This window comes from Protopterus annectens, chromosome 2.part0 (genome assembly GCF_019279795.1).
Source record: "Protopterus annectens isolate FY-2018-M chromosome 2.part0, PAN1.0, whole genome shotgun sequence".
Taxonomy (NCBI): Eukaryota; Metazoa; Chordata; order Ceratodontiformes; family Protopteridae; genus Protopterus; species Protopterus annectens.
Window position 1 is genome coordinate 1,275,279,443 of NC_056728.1, and position 20,320 is coordinate 1,275,299,762.

Below are 20,320 nucleotides of genomic sequence, written 5' to 3' on the forward strand. Positions count from 1 at the left end.
GTTTGATTCTGTACGGTTTATAAGTGGGTTGTTGGTGTGTGTTAATTGTATTGAGAAGTCATCGCCAGTATGGTTGTTAGCAGGCAGCAGCAGTGAATTCCCATTATTAGGGAGATTTCTCGACTTTCTGAGGTGGTGCAACTGTGGATTTGGTGTATTTACGTGTTTGAGAGGAGCTTGCCCCTACAAAAAAGTTATTTTTTGGTTATTTTTGTTTTATTTTGCTTTTGAGAGAGAGATTTGTTTTATCAGTATTCAGTGTTCTATGTTTTCAGGGTTGGGTATGTTGATTGCTTTGCATTTTTTATCTTTTATTTTTGGTTATTTGATGGTTACTGTTTGTGATTTTTGACCATTGATGATTATCATATATAAAAAATACATGTGCATGTTGAATAGACATTGTTAAATACTTAACTTTTGTATTTTAGACATAAAGTACTTCCATCAGTTGCATATTCTACATCAGTTTTCAGACATTAGGCAGTGGAACCATTTTATTGCAAAAATATAAAACAAAGTCTTTATATGACTTTGTTTTATATTTTTGTAATAAAGTGGCTCAGTTGCATAATTGAAAATTGATGTAGAATATGCAGTTGATGGAAGTATTTTATGCCCAAAATACAAAAATGTATAATGTATGTGTGTGCGTATATATGTCTGTATGTGTGTATGTATATATATATATATATATATATATATGTGTGTGTATATATATATATATCTATATCTATATAGATATATATGTATGTGTGTGTATATATATATATATATATATGTGTGTGTGTATATATATATATATATATATATATATATATATAATATGTGTGTGTGTGTGTGTGTGTGTATGTATATATATATATATATATATATATATATATATATATATATATATATATACATATATATATATTATCTATAGATAGGTAGATATAGATATATAAAGGTGTATATATATATATATATATATATATATATATATATAGGTATATAGATGTAGATATACATGTATACATACCTATTTCTGTATATAACAAATGCAAAACAACTTAGCCCATTTTTCAAACTGTAGTGGCATCTAGTTTGGGGCTTAGAAAAGTAATGGGCATCTTCCAGGGGTGGGAAAGCTGTTTGCCTGCAGCATCGAGTCCCATAAAGACCCCCCCCCTGCAGTTCCATTATTTTCATGAAATGCACACCATGTTGCTCACTGTTTGTGTAATGGGCATTGTAATCAGCAACATGCAGTCATGTTGATGAAAGTGATATGATGCTGGCTATTACATATGTTATGCTGTGCACTGAATCCCCTCCCCATAAAAGCATATCCAGGTACTTCAAATTTTGTCCTGATGGTGGTGTTCTGTTATTGTTTTTCCACAGACAAGTGGTGGTGTCGGATAGATCCAAAATATTTCTTTAAACTGGTGGAAATTTACAAACATACAGTTGTATACCTTTTAACTGGAAGAAACAACTTACCGGTTCCTGCCCTTTTTAATACATACATCACAGCTGCTCTAAGGTTGCTGGAAAAGCTTCATCTGGTAAGTTTGACAAGTTGGGTTGTTTAATTAGTATGGAATAAAAACATGATAGCTTAACTTGTTTTGAGCAGCTTATGTCTGCAGCTGTTTTTCTGCAATGCATTATTCCATTTGCTAAGTTCTTTCTCTCGTCTTTTTATTGTCATATTTTCTCGCATGCTTTAGTGAAGCCTCTTAGATGTATTTGGAACCACTAAGGCTGTCTGACATGGGGATTCCCAGAGCTAGGTGACTTATACAAAGTTTATCCAACTTCTTTACCAAGTGTTCTTTTTTATTTGAAGAGGTGCCTTATAAACTAGGCAAATTCACCTACAAATGTATTGGAAAAATCTCACAAGATTTAGTTTTTGAGAAAAAGTATGTGAAAAATCTGAGTGGTTTGCATGTAAATGGCAGAGAAATTAACTCCCATCAGTGGTGCTGAATGATGTCATTTTTACAATTGGAAGAGGATATATACTGTTTATGAACAGTCCTACTTAAGCACATCTCTGATTTTCCTGATGTTTGCATTGTCCCTTGTAAAAGTTTGATTTTCTGATTAATCACTGAGGATTTTAGTTGGGTCAGTAATGCCAGACATTAGAGTTTTATATTTGCCTGTCAGAAAACATACGTTGTTGCAAACCCTGTTTTATGACTTTGTTTTTTCCAGAAATCTTGAGCACAGAAGTTGAGATGCTTAGCAAGTTAGATTTTAACTTTCAGATGGGGTTCCAAAGTGGGCTCAGATAGTTATATGTACTTGTGTTTCTCTGCACACACTAAAAGAAAAGAAAAAAAATCTGTACTCGCAGGAGCCACATTGACATTGTCTCATTTTGGCATCCTCTACTATCGACCAAATTCAACAGCGTTTTCCTGTCAAGTTCTGTCTTACATTCACCACAAGAAGATACCCATACTTGTTCTCAGGAAAAAAATTAAGACCTCTGCCTCCATGACCTGCAGTGTGCTTTTGAGTTCATCATATGATGAAAACCATCTCAGACTATACCTGTGCTTTCCTGGACCATTGTGCCATATCATTAATATCCATTTTTGTTCATTTTTAGAACCGCTCTGCTTTTACTACTCTTGCAGTTTCCACTACTACACCACTTTGTCAACAACTTTTAAGGACTTGCGACTGTATTTTAGTTTATACATTAACTGTCATGAGAGCTAGCTGAGTTGCAGGCTTAGCAGCACCTTCAGTTTGAGTTTCTTTTGCTCACTAGTTGTGTAGCTGTACAGAACACTTTCATTGGGTGCCTACAGTTGCCTTGTGCAGCTTCAGCAAATTGCAGGTTGTCCCTGTCATGCCTTTCGTAGACCCCCCATTAGTGTTTCACTCTTTATGGCTATCCCAGTGTCCTCCATTGTTGGAACTACAAGCTCCTCCTTATAGTTCCAGACTTTTTTCTAAGTGTGCTGTATCTGTTGTGAATCTTAAGGATGTCTAGGGGGTGGGGTCATGCTGGCAACAGCTTGTATTTTTGGGAGGGGTTATTTTTATTTCCCTAATATCATTGTCCCCCCTCTCAGTGCCTCAAGACATGAGAACTGCTAATCAAACCCAGGTCACTTGAGGCATAGTTAGGGCTTTATCCCTCTGTGCCATGGCACTGGCTAGCTTTCATAGATTTAAGTAACCTAACTGGTTGTGAGCTGATGTCCTTCAAGGATGCATCTGCAGTCATCACATATGGGTTGTCCTGCCTCAGGCAGCCCTCCGGTCAGCCGGATTCCAAAGTCTGGGTCCGGCGTTGGCTGATGTCGCCCCTACCCCGACGTCAGAGCGCCTGGGGTATAAAAGCGTCAGCCGACGCCATCTTCCTCAGTCTTTCTTGCCGCGTGGTGCCCGAAGCAGAAGCAGTTCGCAAGTGCCGGTCGGCCAGCTCCTGTAATTCAGCTAAACCGAAGACTTCAAAAGCTAAGTACCCCGTTGGGGACTCTTTCTTGCCTCAGCCGATGTCAGATAAAATTAATAATTGTTTAACTTGTGGGAAACAAATACCTCATAAGGATTTCCACTCTTACTGCCTACCTTGCCTAGGCCCAGACCACGACGTCTCGGCCTGTTCCGCCTGTGCTTCCTTCAACCGACGCAGTCTAAGACGTTGGTCGGAGTTTGCAGAGGAATTTTTTGGGGCTAGTTTTGCTTACAAAATGCCGTCGGAGACTCCGACTTTGCATTTAATAAAGAAACGGAAGGACAAGGACCGACACACGCGGTCCACGGTTTCGGCTGAAACCACGGCCAGGCCTACCGCGAGGGTCTCGGCTGAAACCGAGTCCTTGGTACTCCCGTCCACCGAAACCGTACAACCGACAACCTCGGCCCTGGAGGCCGCTACTGTATCAGTTGTTGAATCTCCATTGGAATCTGGTGTCCAGGAACCTTCCGACACCATTCCCTTAGACAAAACTACACCAGCACGTGGTGCAGCCAGGCCTCCTGCATCCATGTTTATTAAGGCATTCTCTAGGGCTAAAGCTGCTAAACACTCAAAATCTATGCCTCCCAGGGGTTATCCCTCAGGGACCCACTACAGGTTCTCAGATCCTTAGTCTAGCAGAGGACCTTATTTCATTAATTAGGGGCTCTCAACCTCATCCGGACAGGGGCTCTCAACCTCCTACAGAAAAAAGGCCCAGGGTTGAGCCCTCTGATCCCCTCTCCTCAGATGAGGCCTCTGATGGCTCTGCTCTCTCGGACTACCAGGAGGAGGCTTTTTCGGCCTACGAGGATTCTGATGCAGAGGAATCTATCCCTTCGGCCTCCCCTCGTGAAGAACTGTCTTTTGGGGAAACACTGCACACTATGAGGGAGCATTTCCATTGGCAGGGCCAGGAATTCTCTGATTCCAGGAAGAGATTAAGGACCTTCTTGCATTTACCTCAGCATAGACCTTTGGCTATTCCCCCTGTTTTGAATGTCATTGATGATGTGTACTCTGAGTCTAGCACAACCCCTGACACTCTCCCTCCGGCTCCTGCCAAACCCGATAGGTACTACAGGGTCCCGGAATCACATCTTTTCCTTTACAAGGCCCACTCTGCTGATCCAGAAACTATTTCCCAGGGCCCTAAAGGGGTTGCAGCTGTCACTACAAAAAATCCACTCCCCTCTGAAAGGGAGTCCAGGGCTTTAGAGCGATGGGGTAAAAAGTGTATACTTCTGCTACCCTTTCTATGAGGGCTTTAAACTGTCAATTTCATATGATACAGTACCAAGAGTATTTGTTAGATGAATTGCATAAAAAACTGTCTTCACCTGAACCCCTAGATCGCAAATCACTTCAGGATCTGGTACATAACTCTCAACAGGTTAGCAACCATTTCTTGCAGTGTGGTTATGATGCATTGGAAGCTTCATGTAGGTCAGCTATGACAGGTGCAGTCATACGTAGGCATGCTTGGCTGAAGGAACAATCTCTGCCAGACCATGTTAAAGCAAAGCTTCTGGATGCTCCACTGGAAAAGCAAAAGTTATTTGGCTCCACTGCTCAGGAGGTCTTAAAGAAATTTGAAGAAAAGGCAAAATCTGTACAAACAGTCAAAGATTTTATGCAAGTCCAACCACCAAGATTCAGCAGAAATTGGCCTTCCAAGAACTGGTCCTTTCCAGACACAGACAGATTTCAGAGAGGCAAGAACAGGCGTGCCAGAGGTAGAGGGCAAGCTAGAGGCTCCTACAGAGGACGTCAATGGCAGCCTCCCAACCAGAAAGGTAGTGCAGGGCCTACAACTGCTGCACAAGGACAGACTCAATGACTTTACTTTGACACCGCCAACCAGGGCTCAATTGGAAGCACCTTTGGGCGGAAAGCTTTCCTTATTTTCAGAAAATTGGCACATTATTACAAGGGACAAATGGACACTGCAAATAATAGACAAAGGATACAGGTTCCATTTCCACACATTACCGCAAAGAAAAGGCATGCCAGACCTGCCACCAAATCAAAGGGCAGAGGCTTTGAAACAAATCTCCAACTTAATGAAAATGAAAGCAATAGAAAAGGTTCCTCTCTCAGAACAAGGCCAAGGATTTTATTCCTGACTCTTCCTTGTTCCAAGAAAAGAAAAGCAATGGAGGCCTATTCTCGACTTGTCCGCACTAAATACTTATCTCATTGTGCCAAAATTCAAAATGCTGACTCTACAGCAACTCCTTCCCATGCTGGGCAAGGGGTCTTGGCTGGTAACTCTGGACCTCAAGGAGGCATACCTGCATGTCCCTATCAGACAAAGCTGCAGAAGACACCTCAGATTTCTTGCAGGTTCAGAGCATTATCAATTCTCAGCATTGCCCTTTGGCTTATCTACTGCGCCCAGAGTATTCACAAAATGCCTGGCATCAGTAATTGCACACTGCAGACTTCAGGGGATGCAAATATACCCGTATCTGGACGACTGCCTTATATAAGCGGACAGCCAACAAATTTTGGTAAAACACTTGAATTATGCCATCTACCTTCTTCAGGCCTTGGGATATATAGTCAACATTCACAAGTCAAGACTTGTACCATCCCAAAGAATAACTTTTCTGGGTGCGGATCTAGACACAACCACCCAAATGGCTTTCCTCACAGCAGAAAAGCAAAACCAACTACCGGATTACTTCAAATACCTGTCAAGACAAACTCTGCTGACTGCAAGGAAAATCCTGCAGGCCCTGGGTTACATGGCTTCTTGCATTCTTCTGATTACTCAAGCAAGGCTACATATGAGGAAACTACAATGGTACCCAAGGAGTTTATGGTCTCAGCACAGTCACAGCTTGGAAACTTTGATACCACTCATCCCATGCCTTCAAAGGGAATTTCTGTGGTGGGCTCAAGCAAGCCAGTCAAACAGGGGTTTGCCCTTCAGCAAACAATTAGCCAGCCAAACCATTACAACGGACGCTTCAGACCACGGATGGGGAGCGCATATGGAGGGAAGATGCATTCAAGGACTATGGTCACAAAAAGAGCTACGCATGCACATAAACCAAAAGGAAATGCTGGCAGTGATGCATGTTATCGAGGCCTTCAAGTTATTTCTACATCAAGGCCACCTGCTAATAAGGACAGACAACACTACAGTTATGTGGTACATAAACAAGCAAGGGGGGCACCCATTCCTACCCTCTTTGCAGACTGGCGATGAATCTATGGGAACTTTCCTTGACACTCAATATACAGCTGCAATCCCAGTTTGTACCAGGAAAGGACAATATACTGGCGGACAGCTTAAGCAGGAACATCATGGATGCACACGAATGGATGCTGCACCCAGACATCTTCCATCAGATAACACAATCATGGGGGAGACTGGACATAGACCTCTTTGCCTCCCCACACAATCATCAGCTGGAGAAATTCTGCTCAAGGACATACCACCCACAAGCATGGAAAGTGGACGCCCTCTCTTTCAGCTGGAGAACTCTAACAGTGTATGCATTCCCACCTCTTCCATTAATGACCAAGCTCTTACTGAAGATCAGGGCAGAGCAGCCACGAGTGATTCTGATAGCTCCGGACTGGCCAAGACAGCACTGGTACCCATTGCTAAAGAGCATGTCACGGACGAAACCATGGCTTCTTCCACAATGGCCGCTTCTCCTGACACAGCACAATTACAAAACTCTGCATTCCAACCTGAAAACATTACAACTAGCTGCCTGGAAAATACCTTGACTCATCACCAGGATAACCTATCCAAGAGAGTGAAGGATATCATCATGGAAGCTCGCAGGCCTTCCACAAGAAAGGCATACTCAGCAAAATGGAAAAGATTTCACACCTGGAGCACCTCAAAGGGCCTAGATGCAACAGTTATGAACATGGCACATATCCTGGAATATTTGGCAGAAATGCTCCACAATGGCCTGTCTTGCGCTTCCATTAAAATTCATGCTTCAGCAATTTCAGCAGAGTACAATACTGATCCACCTGTCTTCTCTCATCCTCTCCTAAGACAGTTTCTACGAGGAATTAAAAACATTAATCCCCCAAGGAATCCACCAGTACCTACTTGGGACCTTAACTTCGTGTTGGAAAAACTAACACTGCCTCCCTTTGAACCAGCAGCATCTGCAGAACTACAGTTCCTGTCTTGGAAAACTGCTTTTCTTCTGGGCATAACCTCAGCAAGAAGAGTATCTGAGTTACAGGCCCTCATGGCAGTACAGCCATTCCTTATCTTTCATCAAGACAGAGTCTCTTTGAGAACCAATCCTTCATTTATGCCAAAGGTGGTATCCAGGGTTTCCTTAAACCAAACTATTCACCTGCCTACCTTCTTTCCAAATCCACAAAACAAAGGGGAAAAGCTTCTGCACACTCTGGACATACACAGACAGTTGCACTACTACTTGGACAGAACTAAAAGTAACAGAAAAACTGACCAGCTGTTTGTAGCATATGCTGCTAGTGCACAAGGAAAAGCAGTTTCAAAACAGACAATTTCTAAATGGATAGGAAACTGCATTCGCTTTTGTTACTCCTTTCATGGAAAAACTGTGCCAGCTAACATTAGACCTCATTCCACCAGAGCCACAGCCACCTCCACAGCCTTCTTAAGAGGGGTGGCTACCAAGGACATTTTAGAAGCTGCTACATGGAGCTCCGTGCATACATTTGCCAAGCATTACAATTTACCTTTATATTCCAGATCCAGAGCAGGCTTTGCTACAGCAGTCCTGCAGGGCATTTTAGCTACACCATCCTTTACATAGATCCTCCACCCCCAGATTGGCTATGGTATTCTACCCATATGTGATGACTGCAGATGCATCCTTGAAGGACATAGTACAGTTTTGTACCTACCATAAATGTAGATGTCCGATAGGTATGCATCTGCAGTCAGGTTTACCCTCCCTCCTTCCCCTCTGTGGTATTTCTTGGGTACTTATCCCTCTCATAGCTTGCTGGGGTTATCTATTATGGTGTATTTGTTTTATATATATATATATATATATATATATTTTTTTTTTTTTTTTATGCATATATATATTTCTGTTCATGTTTGGAATTTATTGCATTCCTCCAAATTTAGCCTTCCTTAGAGGGCACCTGGCATCTGGGGCAAGAAAAACTGAGGAAGATGGCGTCGGCTGACGCTTTTATACCCCAGGCGCTCTGACATCGAGGTAGGGGCGACATCAGCCGACGCCGGACCCAGACTTTGGAATCCGGCCGACCGAAGGGCTGCCTGAGGCAGGACAACCCATATGTGATGACTGCAGATGCATACCTATCGGACATCTACATTTATGGTAGGTACAAAACTGTACTTTTCTGTGGTTCTACACTATCCTGATGTCTTTGCTAGTCAGCTTACTAAAGGTAGTAACCAACTGAGCAATGTAACTTAGTACAGCTTGCCAAACTAGATACAGTAATCATGGAGGATCTTTTTGTGTTAGTCTGTATTACTAGATTTTTAGAGTTAGGCTGCACCAAACTGCAATAATGCATAATGTCACTGTTTGACATTCTTGTAAATTCAACTCTAAACATTGCAGAGTAGGAAGTATATTTTAAGTAACCATTTGAAATGTCAGGACATGGTAGATTGAGTCCCAAAACTTGGAGACTGAGTGGTCGAAAAAATGGCCTTGCATATACTTTGTCTGAGGTGGCCATTTCTCTGAATATTCACTTTTCTCCGAGGTATGGTGATCTCTGAGTTAATATATATTAAGTTCAGCGGGTGTGGGAGCAGCTTGCCCCCATATTGGAGGGTGCAAGGGAGAATTGCCTCCTTGTAAAAAAAAAAAAAAAAAAAAGAAGTGTAAAGAAGAAGAGCAGATTTGCTGCTTCAATCTTTTTTCCAGCATTTTGTTACTCAGGATTTTAAGTGCCGACATTTCAGTAAGAAGCCAATATATTTGTAAAAGCAGGACAACAATCTGACTGTCTCTGTAAAACATAACTTTGAGTTGTACAAATAGCATATTCCTTTGTTAAATGGTCTTGTGCCAAACACTGCATAAAATGCCGAAGATGCAATACTTCTGTTATTTTATTAACGGGTCAGTGTAACTAGGCACATGGTATAGTGCAAGCTGAGGTGGGAAGCTCTGGTGAATACAGACAAGCAAAACACATTTTTGCAAATTTGGAATACAGTACTGTATAGAATTTAAAAATAGATATAAGCAGGATAACATTTAAAATGTATAGATGTGAATAGTCAATATGAGGCAAGACAGGCTAGAGACAGAAAAATGCATAAGGTACATCTAATGTTTTAATGGTAAGATTAAGAAATGTATGTAAGTGGAGCTACAAAGCGACATGACTGTGTGTGTGTGTACGCGCATGTGTAATATATATAGACACACACACAAGCTTAGAGAGAACATGAAGTAATGTGTTAAGATTTAATGGAAATGGCAAAAGTGAGACTAAAGTAATAACAAAGGGTGTACAGTAGTGGGACTAACATAGGCATGGAGTCAGTCATTAATGAGTTGGATAACACTTGAATGGGGATGGAGCTGACTAAGTAAAGGTTATTTTTTCCCACTCCGCAGGACTGGTTCAGTGGCTTCTCTACCTCTGCCCATTCATTTCATATGGTGAGAGTCCTGTGTCCCATTTATTCCTGGCTGGGTGGTCCATTTGGCCTAGTCATTCCTCAAATGCCAAGTAGCAAGGAGTGACTCAGCTTGCTTGTCCTGAAGTGCAGTGTGTAGTGTACCTCTTCCCTAGTGGAGCACCTCCACTGCTGCTCACTGAGCTGTGCCCTGTGCTGCTTGCCTCAGGGAGTGCACCTACGCATTCTGTCAGCTACTTGCAAATGCACAAAGCAGTGCATGCTTATAGGCTTCTACACTGTTAGGTGCAACTCCCAGTGCTTCCATCCAAGTGATGAGCCAGAGCTGCCTTCTTTACTCCCAGGTTGGTGAGCTATCAGCAGCCACTCACTTCCTCTTCCCTGTTCAGCTCTAACAGGTGCCCAAGCTGCTTATTGAACTCTGCTTGGGGCTGTAGTTGGATCTTCATTCTGCAAAAGGTAAGCTATTGATGCAAAAGGGATGTTTATCATTAGACCCCTGTAAGATATATGAGATGTCCTGCCAAAGATCCAACTAGCCAAACCGCTTCCAAAGCTTTAGAACACCTTTCACATGTCATAGCTTTTGTACATTTCAAAGAGAGCAGTATAAAATCCATGGCTAGGACACCAACACTTCAGAACTTTCTTCCATCGAAGTGTGCCCTCCCTGTAGGCTTCAATTGATCAGCAGTTGGCTAGCACTTCAAGGCTGGGCAGATAAGTCCCTTGTTGGGGAATACTTTCAATATCCTAATTTTTCTGTGAAGAAAAGTTATTTTCTGTCAGAAATAGTTGCTAAAAGCTCGAACTGTTTTAAGTAGTTGTCAGTAAAAATGTACCTCCAAATCTGACATTTTTGGTCATGGTTCCTTGTGAAAAGTTATCGGGGAGAGAGGCTTCAGTTTTGTCCCTGGCTACCCATGTACTTCAGCCACTGATGGATGACTCCACTGTAGCCATCTGTTGCTTCTTGGACTGCTCAGCACTTTTTCTTGGTTCCTCTAATGCAGGTCCTTGGGAAGCCACTACAAACAGGTAGGTTCTGCAGCTCTTCATCTGCCCTTGTTAGGTAAGGGAGAACCACTCTTGCCAGCATTGGGGAAAGCACTGGGGTGATGCTTTTTTCTATTTTTTTTTTTTGCTACACTGTTCTGTGCAGCTTCATTCCTAGAAAGGGACTGTCCTTCAAGCTACTGTTTTTTCTTTGAGGTGGCATCTCCCTGAAAAAGAAATATAAGGTTTGACGATGTTCTTCGTGTTTCACTGTTGCAGTCATCACATTTGGGTTATCTGCTTGCAGTAGCCCTCAGTCAGCCTGATTATCAAAGTCTTGGGTCCTGCGTCGGTTGCTGTCTTGTCTTCCGTGATATCAAGGTAGTCAGGGGTATAAAGCATGCAGCCGATGCCTTTACATCAGTCTTTCTTGCCGTGCGGTGCCCAAAGCAGAAGCAGTTCGCAAGTGCCAGTCGGCCGACTCCTGAAATTTTCATTTTCGAGTTTCAGAACAGAAGTCTTCAACTAAAGCTAAGTACCCCTTTGGGGAAACTTTTTCTTGCTCTAAACCGATGTCAGTAAAAGTCAATAATTATATTTCTTGTGGAAAGCAAATACCTCATAAAGATTTTCATTCGTACTGTGTTCCTTGCCTAGGTCCTGACCACATGACCTACCTCGCTGTCAGTTTTGTGCCTTATTTAAACCACAAACTATCCGTCGTCTGTATATTTTCGCTTCTAAATATTTTGGTGCTCGGTCCAATTATCCAGATATGTCTTCAGTTAGCCATCCAACTACTGGCATTCTGAAAAAACGCAAAGGTAAAGACAGGCCGCCTAGGTCCAAAGCTGCCGACGATGCTTCTCCTAAGCCAGTCGCCAGTTCACCGGTACACCGTGAGACACTTTTGCAGCCCCTGATACCCATTACTTCAGATTCGCAGGCCTCTACTGAGACCTATTCGGAGTTTGGTATGCTGCGAGATGCTTCAGTCGTGGAACCTGCGGGTGTCTCTACCTTGGCTGGGTCCAGAACCGCTGTGCAGGCACCGGCTTCTGAGGATGTATTCAGTCCTACTGACTTGCTTATTAAACTGACGGCATCTTCTTCTTCAAGGCCTAAAACTTGAACCATGCCTAGAAAACTGATGCCCAGACTGCATGGTCAGGCCTCTATGCCTAAAAAACAAATGATAAGAATGGCTGAAGACCTTATTACTGTAATCGGGGGAAGCCAACCTTCCCCCTCTAAGAGACCTAGGACAGAGTTTGCTTATGATGCGTCTGACCAGGATTCTGAAATTTCTGTTTCATCTGATGACCAAGATTTACATTTATCTACCTATGAGGATTCTGATGCTGAGGACTCTATTTCCTCTAAACCCCCCCCCCCCCCGGAGGATTTCTCTTTTGTTGAAGCCTTACATACTCTTAGGGAGCTTTTTGTTGGGAAAGTCAGGATTTCTCTGATTCTAAAAAGAGGCTTAGGGATTTCTTACTCCTGCCCCTTACAGGCCTTTAGCTATCCCTCCTATACTAGACATTGTTGATGATGCCTTTTCGGAATCTAGTTTGGCCCCTGACTCTCTACCTCCTGCTCGCAGAAAACCTGAGAGATATTACAAGGTTCCTGACTCTCACAAGTTCCTTTTCAAAAATCCTACTGCAGATCCAGAGACCATTTCACAGGGTCCCAAAGGCATGAAAACTACTACTGCCAAAAATCCTACCCCCTCTGATAGAGACTCCAGGGTGCTGGATACATGGGGTAAGAAGATATACACTTCTGCAACTTTGGCCATTAGGGCCTTAAACTGCCAGTTTCATATGTTAAAGTATCAGCAGCATATTATTGGATTGCTTAAACAGAAAATTATGTTGATTCCTGATTGTGCTGAAAATAAGGATTTACAGGATTTAATGCATTCTGCTGAACAAGTTGGAAAACATTATTTGCAATGTGGTTTTGATTCACTAGAGGCATCTTGCAGAGCTGTTGTCACTGGTTCTGTTCTTAGAAGGCATGCTTGGCTTAAGGAGCAATCCTTGCCAGATCATGTTAAAGCTAAATTACTGGATGCTCCCTTAAATCAGAACCGCCTGTTTGGCAATAAGGCAGAAGAAGTTCTTAAAAAGATGGAGGAAAAAGCCAAATCTATGCAAACCGTTAAAGATTTCTTACAAGTCCAACCTCCAAGATTTAGTAGGCATTGGCCTCCTAAAAATTGGTCCTTTCCTGCCTCTTCCAGGCCTTCTCAGTCTAAACCCAGATACAGCAGAACACCCAAGCTTTACAGTGGGGGGGCCCCCCTCTTCCAAATCTGGGAGTAGTAAACTCGCCCCCCTATGGTAAACTGTCTCAATGACTTCATTTAGAACTTCCAAGCACTTCTCAACTTACTGCACCTTTGGGGGGAAGGATTGCCCTACATGCAAAAAAAATGGGAGCTCATTACCCAGGGCAAATGGGTTTTAAATAGTGTCCCAAGGATACAGATTTCACTTCCACACATTACCAACCCCAAACGGTTGGCCAGATCTACCCCCATATCAGTGGGCAGAGGCTCAAAAGCAAGTACTCTCTCTTTTAAGCATAAAGGCTATTCAAACTGTACCAGAAGAGGAAAAGGGACAAGGTTTCTACTCAAGACTTTTCCTGGTACCCAGAAAAAACAGTTCATGGCGTCCTATCCTGGACCTGTCTAATCCAGACACCTTTTTGGTGATTCCAAAATTCAAGATGCTGACTCGTCAGTTGCTTCCTGTGCTAGGCAAAGATGCCTGGTTGGCAACACTCTAAAGGAAGCATACCTGCACATCCCAATCAGGGAATCTTGCAGAAGATAACTTCACTTCAAAGCAGTTCTCTGCACTGCCCTTTGGCTTATCTATTGCGCCCAAGGTATTCACAAAAGCTAAATCTATGCAAAATGTTAAGGATTTCCTGCAGGTACAGCCTCCAAGATTTAGTAGGCATTGGCCTTCTAAGAGTTGGTCCTTTCCTGCCTCTTCCAGGCATTCTCAGTCCAAAGCCAGAACCAGCAGAGTATCCAGGATTCAGTCCCAAGGTATGCACAGGACTAAGCAGTGGGGGGCTCCCACTTCCAAATCAGGGGTGGTAAAACTCCCCCTATGGTAAACTGTCTCAATGACTTAACTTTAAAATTTCCAAGCCCTTCTCAACTTGACTGCTCCTTTAGGGGGAAAGATTGCTCTGCAGGCAAAAAACTGGGAACTAATTACCCAGGACAAATGGGTTTTAAATATAGTTTCCCAAGGATACAGACTTCACTTCCACACGTTACCAACCCCAAGTGGTTGGCCAGATCTACCCCCAAATCAGTGGGCAGAGGCTCAAAAGCAAGTACTCTCTTTCTTAAACATAAGGGCTATTCAAACTCTACCAGAAGATGAAAAGGGACAGGGTTTCTACTCAAGACTTTTCCTGGTACCCATAAAAGGCAACTCATGGTATCCTATCCTGGACCTTTCTGTCCTAAACACCTTTTTTGTTGTCCCAAAATTCAGGATGCTAACTCTTCACCAGTTGCTTCCTATGCTAGGCAAGGATGCCTGGTTGGCAACACTGGATTTAAAGGAAGCCTACCTGCACATCCCAATCAGGAAATCTTGCAGAAGATACCTATGCTTCAAAACAGGCTACATGCACTATCAGTTCTCTGCACTGCCCTTTGGCTTATCTACTGCACCCAGGGTATTCACAAAGTACCTATCTCAAGTCCTTGCATTTTGCAGGCAAAGAAATATTCAAATATACCCATACCTGGACAATTTTATAATTCAGGCAGAAAGCCAGGACATGCTTTTGAATCATCTGGCTTTTGGACAAAGGGTGCTAACTTGTCTCGGGTACACCATTAATGAAAAGAAATTGCACCTAGTGCCCTGTCAACAAATTATATTCCTGGGAGCAAGCTTGAATACAACTTCCCAGATGGCATTCCTCATGCCAGAGAAACAAATTCATTTGGCAACCTACTTCAAACTAGTTGCCACGAAAACCTTGCTATCTGCAAGGCAAATACTGCAAGCCTTGGGGTTCATGGCCTCCTGCATTCTTCTAATTCCATATGCAAGACTGCATATGAGGAAACTACAGTGGTATCTAAAAAGCCTATGGTGTCAATATTCTGAGAATCTAGAAGTAATGATTCATATCATACCTTGCCTACACCCATAGCTTCTTTGGTGGGCAGAGGCTTGTCACCAAAACAAGGGACTACCATTCACTCTACCCCTGCCGCCCAAACCCAAACAACAGACTCATCAGACTATGCATGGGGACTCACCTGGTAGGGAAGTGCATTCAGGGCAAATGGAACACAAGTCAAATGCACCTGCATATCAATCAAAAAGAAATGTTAGTTGTACAGAATGCTCTGACAGCCTTCAAGGACCACATTCTTCCAGGACAATTAATGGTAAAGACGGACAACACCACTGTTATGTGGTACATAAATAAACAGGGGGGTACCCATTCTTAACCCCTCTGCAGACTAGCCATGGCATTGTGGAACACAGTCTTGAACTATCAAGTGCATCTACAAGCTCAATTTCTGCCAGGAAAACTAAATACATTGGCAGATGGACTAAGCAGAAACCTCATGGACCCACACAATTGGAAACGAACCAAAGATTTTCAACATGTTGACAGACAAATGGGGGAGCCCAGATATAGGCCTGTTTGCCTCCCCCCAGAACTACCAATTGGACAAATTTTGCATAAAGACTCCCCACAAACAAGCTTGGAAAGTGGATGCTCTGCCCTTTAGCTGGAATAAGAACTCCCCACAAACAAGCTTGAAAAGTGGATGCTCTGTCCTTCAGCTGGAAAAACCTATCAGTTTATGCCTTTCCTTCTCTGCCTCTCCTCTCCAAAGTACTGCCAAAAATCAAACAGAACAAACTAAGGACGATAGACTATATTGATTGCACCAGACTGGCCATGCCAACACTGGTGTACCCCCTCTTGCGCAGTGCGTCACTGTTGGCCCCATGGCACCTGCCTCTGACCCCTACCCTGTTGTCTCAGCAGGAGAACCAGATTCTGCACCCACAGCTTCAAACCCTGAACCTAGCAGCCTGGCTAATTACCTAATCTCTCCTTTATCATCCCTCAGTAAACCAGTGATGGATGTCATTTTAGAGGCAAGGAGGCCTAGTACTAGAAAATCTTATGCTGAAAAATGGAAAAGATTCTGTGCCTGGAACCATTCTCAAGGGATGAGCACAGCAGCACCAGCTTACCTCAGATTTTACAATACTTAACTGAGATGCTTCACAAGGGCCTTTCTTTTTCCTTCATCAAAAGTCATGCCTCAACCATTTCAGCTCATTATAACACAGAAACTTCCCCCCTTCTCTCATCCACTATACTCGGGCAGTTCCTCAGAGGGGCCAAATATTTAAGACCACCCAGGAGAGCTCCAACTGCAGCCTGGGAACTTAACTTTGTATTGGAGAAACTCACTCTTCCTCCTTTCGAGTCAGCTGCTAGTGCAGATTTAAAATTCCTCTCTTGGAAAACAGCCTTCCTTTTAGCAATCACTTCAGCAAGAAGGGTATCTGAATTACAGGCCCTTATGGCAGTGGAGCCTTTCATCACCTTTCATGCTGACAGGGTGTCCCTCAGAACCCATCCCTCCTTCATGCCCAAGGTGGTATCCAGTGTGGCTCTCAATTAGTCCATCCATTTGCCAACCTTTTTTCCTAATCCACAGAACAAAGGGGAATGGATAATGCACTCCTTAGATGTGCACAGACAAACTTAGATTTTACTTGGACAGGACTAAACCTCAAAGGAGATCTGAACAACTGCTGGTGGCATTTGCTGCAGGGGCAGAGGGGAAGGCTATTTCAAAGCAAACCATTTCTAAATGGCTAGGCTATTGCATTAATTTCTGCTATAAGCACCATGGAAAACCTATCCCACAGGGGATCAGACCCCATTCAGCCAAGGCTGCATATAACTCTACAGCGTTTTTCAGAGGTGTCCCTACCAGGAAAATCCTAGAAGCTGCTACCTGGAGTTCTGTACATACCTTCACCAAGCATTACCATTTTCCAATTTTCTCTAAATCCAGAGCTGGCTTTGTCACTGCAGTCTTGAAGGGTCTTGTAGCTGGTCCCGATACTATCTAAATTCCTCCTCCCATCCTTAGCTTTGGGAATCTACCCAAATGTGATGACTGCAACAGTGAAACATGAAGAACATAGTACAGTTGTGTACACTTAACATAAATGTAGATGTTAGAGTGTATTCACTGTTGCAGTCCTGGTTACCCTCCTTCCAGCTCCCTGATTTTTCTGGCTATACCTCTACTCTCCTTTACTATGCTCTAAAGCTTTTTTGTGCATTTGCTTTTTTATTGGAGGTATATCCTTGTATATATGTAATGTATATGTAATATAAATATATATATATATATATATATGTGTATATGTGTATATGTATATATATATATATATATATATATATATATATATATGTATGTTTTATTGCTTCCCATTAAGGGGGCACCTGACATCTGGGGCAAGAAAAACTGATGTAATGGCATCAGTTGCATGTTTTATACCCCTGATGACCTGACGTCATGGAAGAAGAGACAGCAACTGACGCAGGACCCAAGACTTTGTTAATCAGGCCGACTGAGGGCTACTGCAAGCAGATAACCCAAATGTGATGACTGCAACAGTGAATACACTCGAACATCTACATCTATGGTAAGTGTACACAACTGTACTTTATCATCTAGCAAAGTGCAGCCAGCCCTCTACATTTCTCTACTTTTACAAAGGTTTATTTAAAACCTTTCAGTCCTTACGGGCTAAATGTTTCTCTTGTTTAAAAAGGAAAAGATTTTCCTCTTGGATTTTGCTTCTCAGTCTGAGGTACAGAACTTACACTTAGACTGTGCTTCTCAAACATCCAGTGCATAGAATGGAGACTCTGATTCCAAGAAAACTTCTTCAGATTTGCCTTCTGAAGAGTGATCTTTTTCTGATATTATTGCCAGAATCAAGGACTTGTATCGGGGGTAACAAAAAATATCAGAATCCCAGCAAATATATGATGTATTACAGGTAGATTTTCCTCAGCCTGCAGCTTGTTCCTCTTATGTTACCAGCCTTAAAGGATGCTTTCTTTGTAGCCAGCAATGTTCCTGAATGTCTGATAAATTATATAAAGTATTCCAGTCTGGAAAACTCCTCTTTATGATCGTCAAATCGGATCCTGAAGTAATTTCTGTTGTCAAAAACACTTTTAGAATATTAAATTGTCAGGCTTTTTATGTGCAACTTTCTGGTGGCTTTCATTGATAATATGAGAAAGTTAATTGCTGACCTTCCTTCTTCACATGTTAAGGCATTTCTATATCCATTGCTATCTTCTGTTTAAGGTAAGCAAACATTCTGCAAAACATTGTTAATGTACTGCTGATGCTGTATCTAGAGCATTTAGTACTGGGTCAGTTATGAGCAAGCCTGGTTGGCTACATTTTCAGAATTTGCTGGAGGATGTCAAAGCTGAGATCTTAAATGCTTCCCTGTGTAAAGAAGTGTTATTTGGTCCTTCAAAGGTTTGATGAAAGGAGAAAGTTTCTTCAGAGAGTTACCCAGATTTTAAACTCTCCTTGCTAAAGTATTTCCTCTCCTAAATTAATGATTAAAAAGTCAACAATTGAAGTGTGGGACAAATCCAGCATAAAGATTTCCACTTGTTGTGACTGTTCTGTTTGGGACCTCTGCACAATGTCTCTGATTGTCCTGATTGTGATAAATATTGAGTGAAAACCCTTAAATACAAGGGTGAAGTCTTAGCTGCTGATATGGAGTCCTTATTTTCAGTTCCCTCCATCTTTACAATACCCAGGATTGTTCGGAAATAAACAAAAATTACAAAGAAAAAGGCAATGAAGATGTGGCTGCTGTTTTGGTCCATGCTACTTAAGGCTACCGACAGCTCAAGTGAGGCACCTTCACAGCCTCTGGTCTGGCAAGCTCTAGTCCCAAACTCTCTGGTGTGACCCTTCAGGAGGCCAGCATGTTTCCAGGGCCGCCGATCACTTCTTCCACGACTTCAGTGATGGTCAGGTCTGGGGTTGCTCATGTCGCAGGTACTGAAGGGAGATGCCTTACCTTCCTCAGCTTTGGAAATGTAGACCAATGTACTGGTTGACTGACTGTGTCCACTGATTATGTTGACAATGGATGTCTAAACTGAAAAGAACTGTCCGCCTTCCCCTTTCATTTCCTCAGCCGTCTGTCACTTTATCTCAAACTGAAGCCCAAGACCTCTTAAAATCACCCAGGAGTTCATGACCTTCATGAAATGTAGGAACTCAGCCACACTTAGGCCACTGCTCCTGAAACTTCACCCAAGTGGCCTAGGGAGGTGATCCTCAGACTCTGACGGAGAAGAATTATCCTACTCAGAGCACCTTCCAACCCAACCTTAACCGGATTCAGATGATACCCTCTCATCTGGCTCTCCCCAGAGGACCTCTCTCAGGGATACCCTTCATAAAATGAGGAAGGCTTTCAATTGGGAAAGCAAACCATTCTTACAAGCTCAGGCTCACTATAGTGAATTACTGAGTTTAACTTCACCTAGACCACTGGCTATCCCCAGTGTATGTGGTGCTTGGTAACATTTTTGAATACATCTCTTTACACCCAGATTCCCTACCTCCAACTCCCAGAAAGCCTGGTCAAGTTTGAGAGTGCTCAACTCACACAAGCACCTTTACAAAACTCTAATGCAGAGCCCATAGTAGTTTGTACTGAATCCACTAAAGGGATGCCAAAGGGTGCAACTAGACATCCCCCTGCCTAATTACAGGGAAATCGTAAATTTGTGGCATCAATCAAAATGGTGGCAGGACAGGTAGCTTTCATCCTTCTAAGTTGGGAACTGCTGATTGAGAGCCCAGTGTCCAAGTGTATTAGTTCTGGTTTAGGCACTTGGGCTTCAGGCCAGTTATTTTACATTAAGAAGGTTCGTGGTCTGCACTCTTGTGGGAGAAGAGGCTGGACTCTGCCCTTCTGAGCTGGGAATTTCTGGTTAGAGGTTTATAGTGCCTGAATATTTGAACTGTATCTTACTGAAATTGGTTCACCTTGTTTGCTCTAGCATAGACTAGATCCAGGCCTGCTGAATCTAGCTTTGTTTATATGCTTGTTGTTTGTTTGCTTGTTATTTCCCTGGAAGCTAAT

General features: G+C 42.7%; 1 protein-coding gene across 1 annotated transcript in view; it reads left to right on the forward strand.

Annotated features, from left to right (window-relative positions):
• HERC3 (HECT and RLD domain containing E3 ubiquitin protein ligase 3) overlaps positions 1–20,320 on the forward strand; it is a 1,624,372-nt gene that overhangs the window by 839,833 nt on the left and 764,219 nt on the right. The window contains exon 14 of the mRNA XM_044060395.1: positions 1,387–1,550. Coding sequence (XP_043916330.1) covers positions 1,387–1,550 — 164 coding nt within the window. The remainder of the gene's footprint in view (positions 1–1,386; positions 1,551–20,320) is intronic.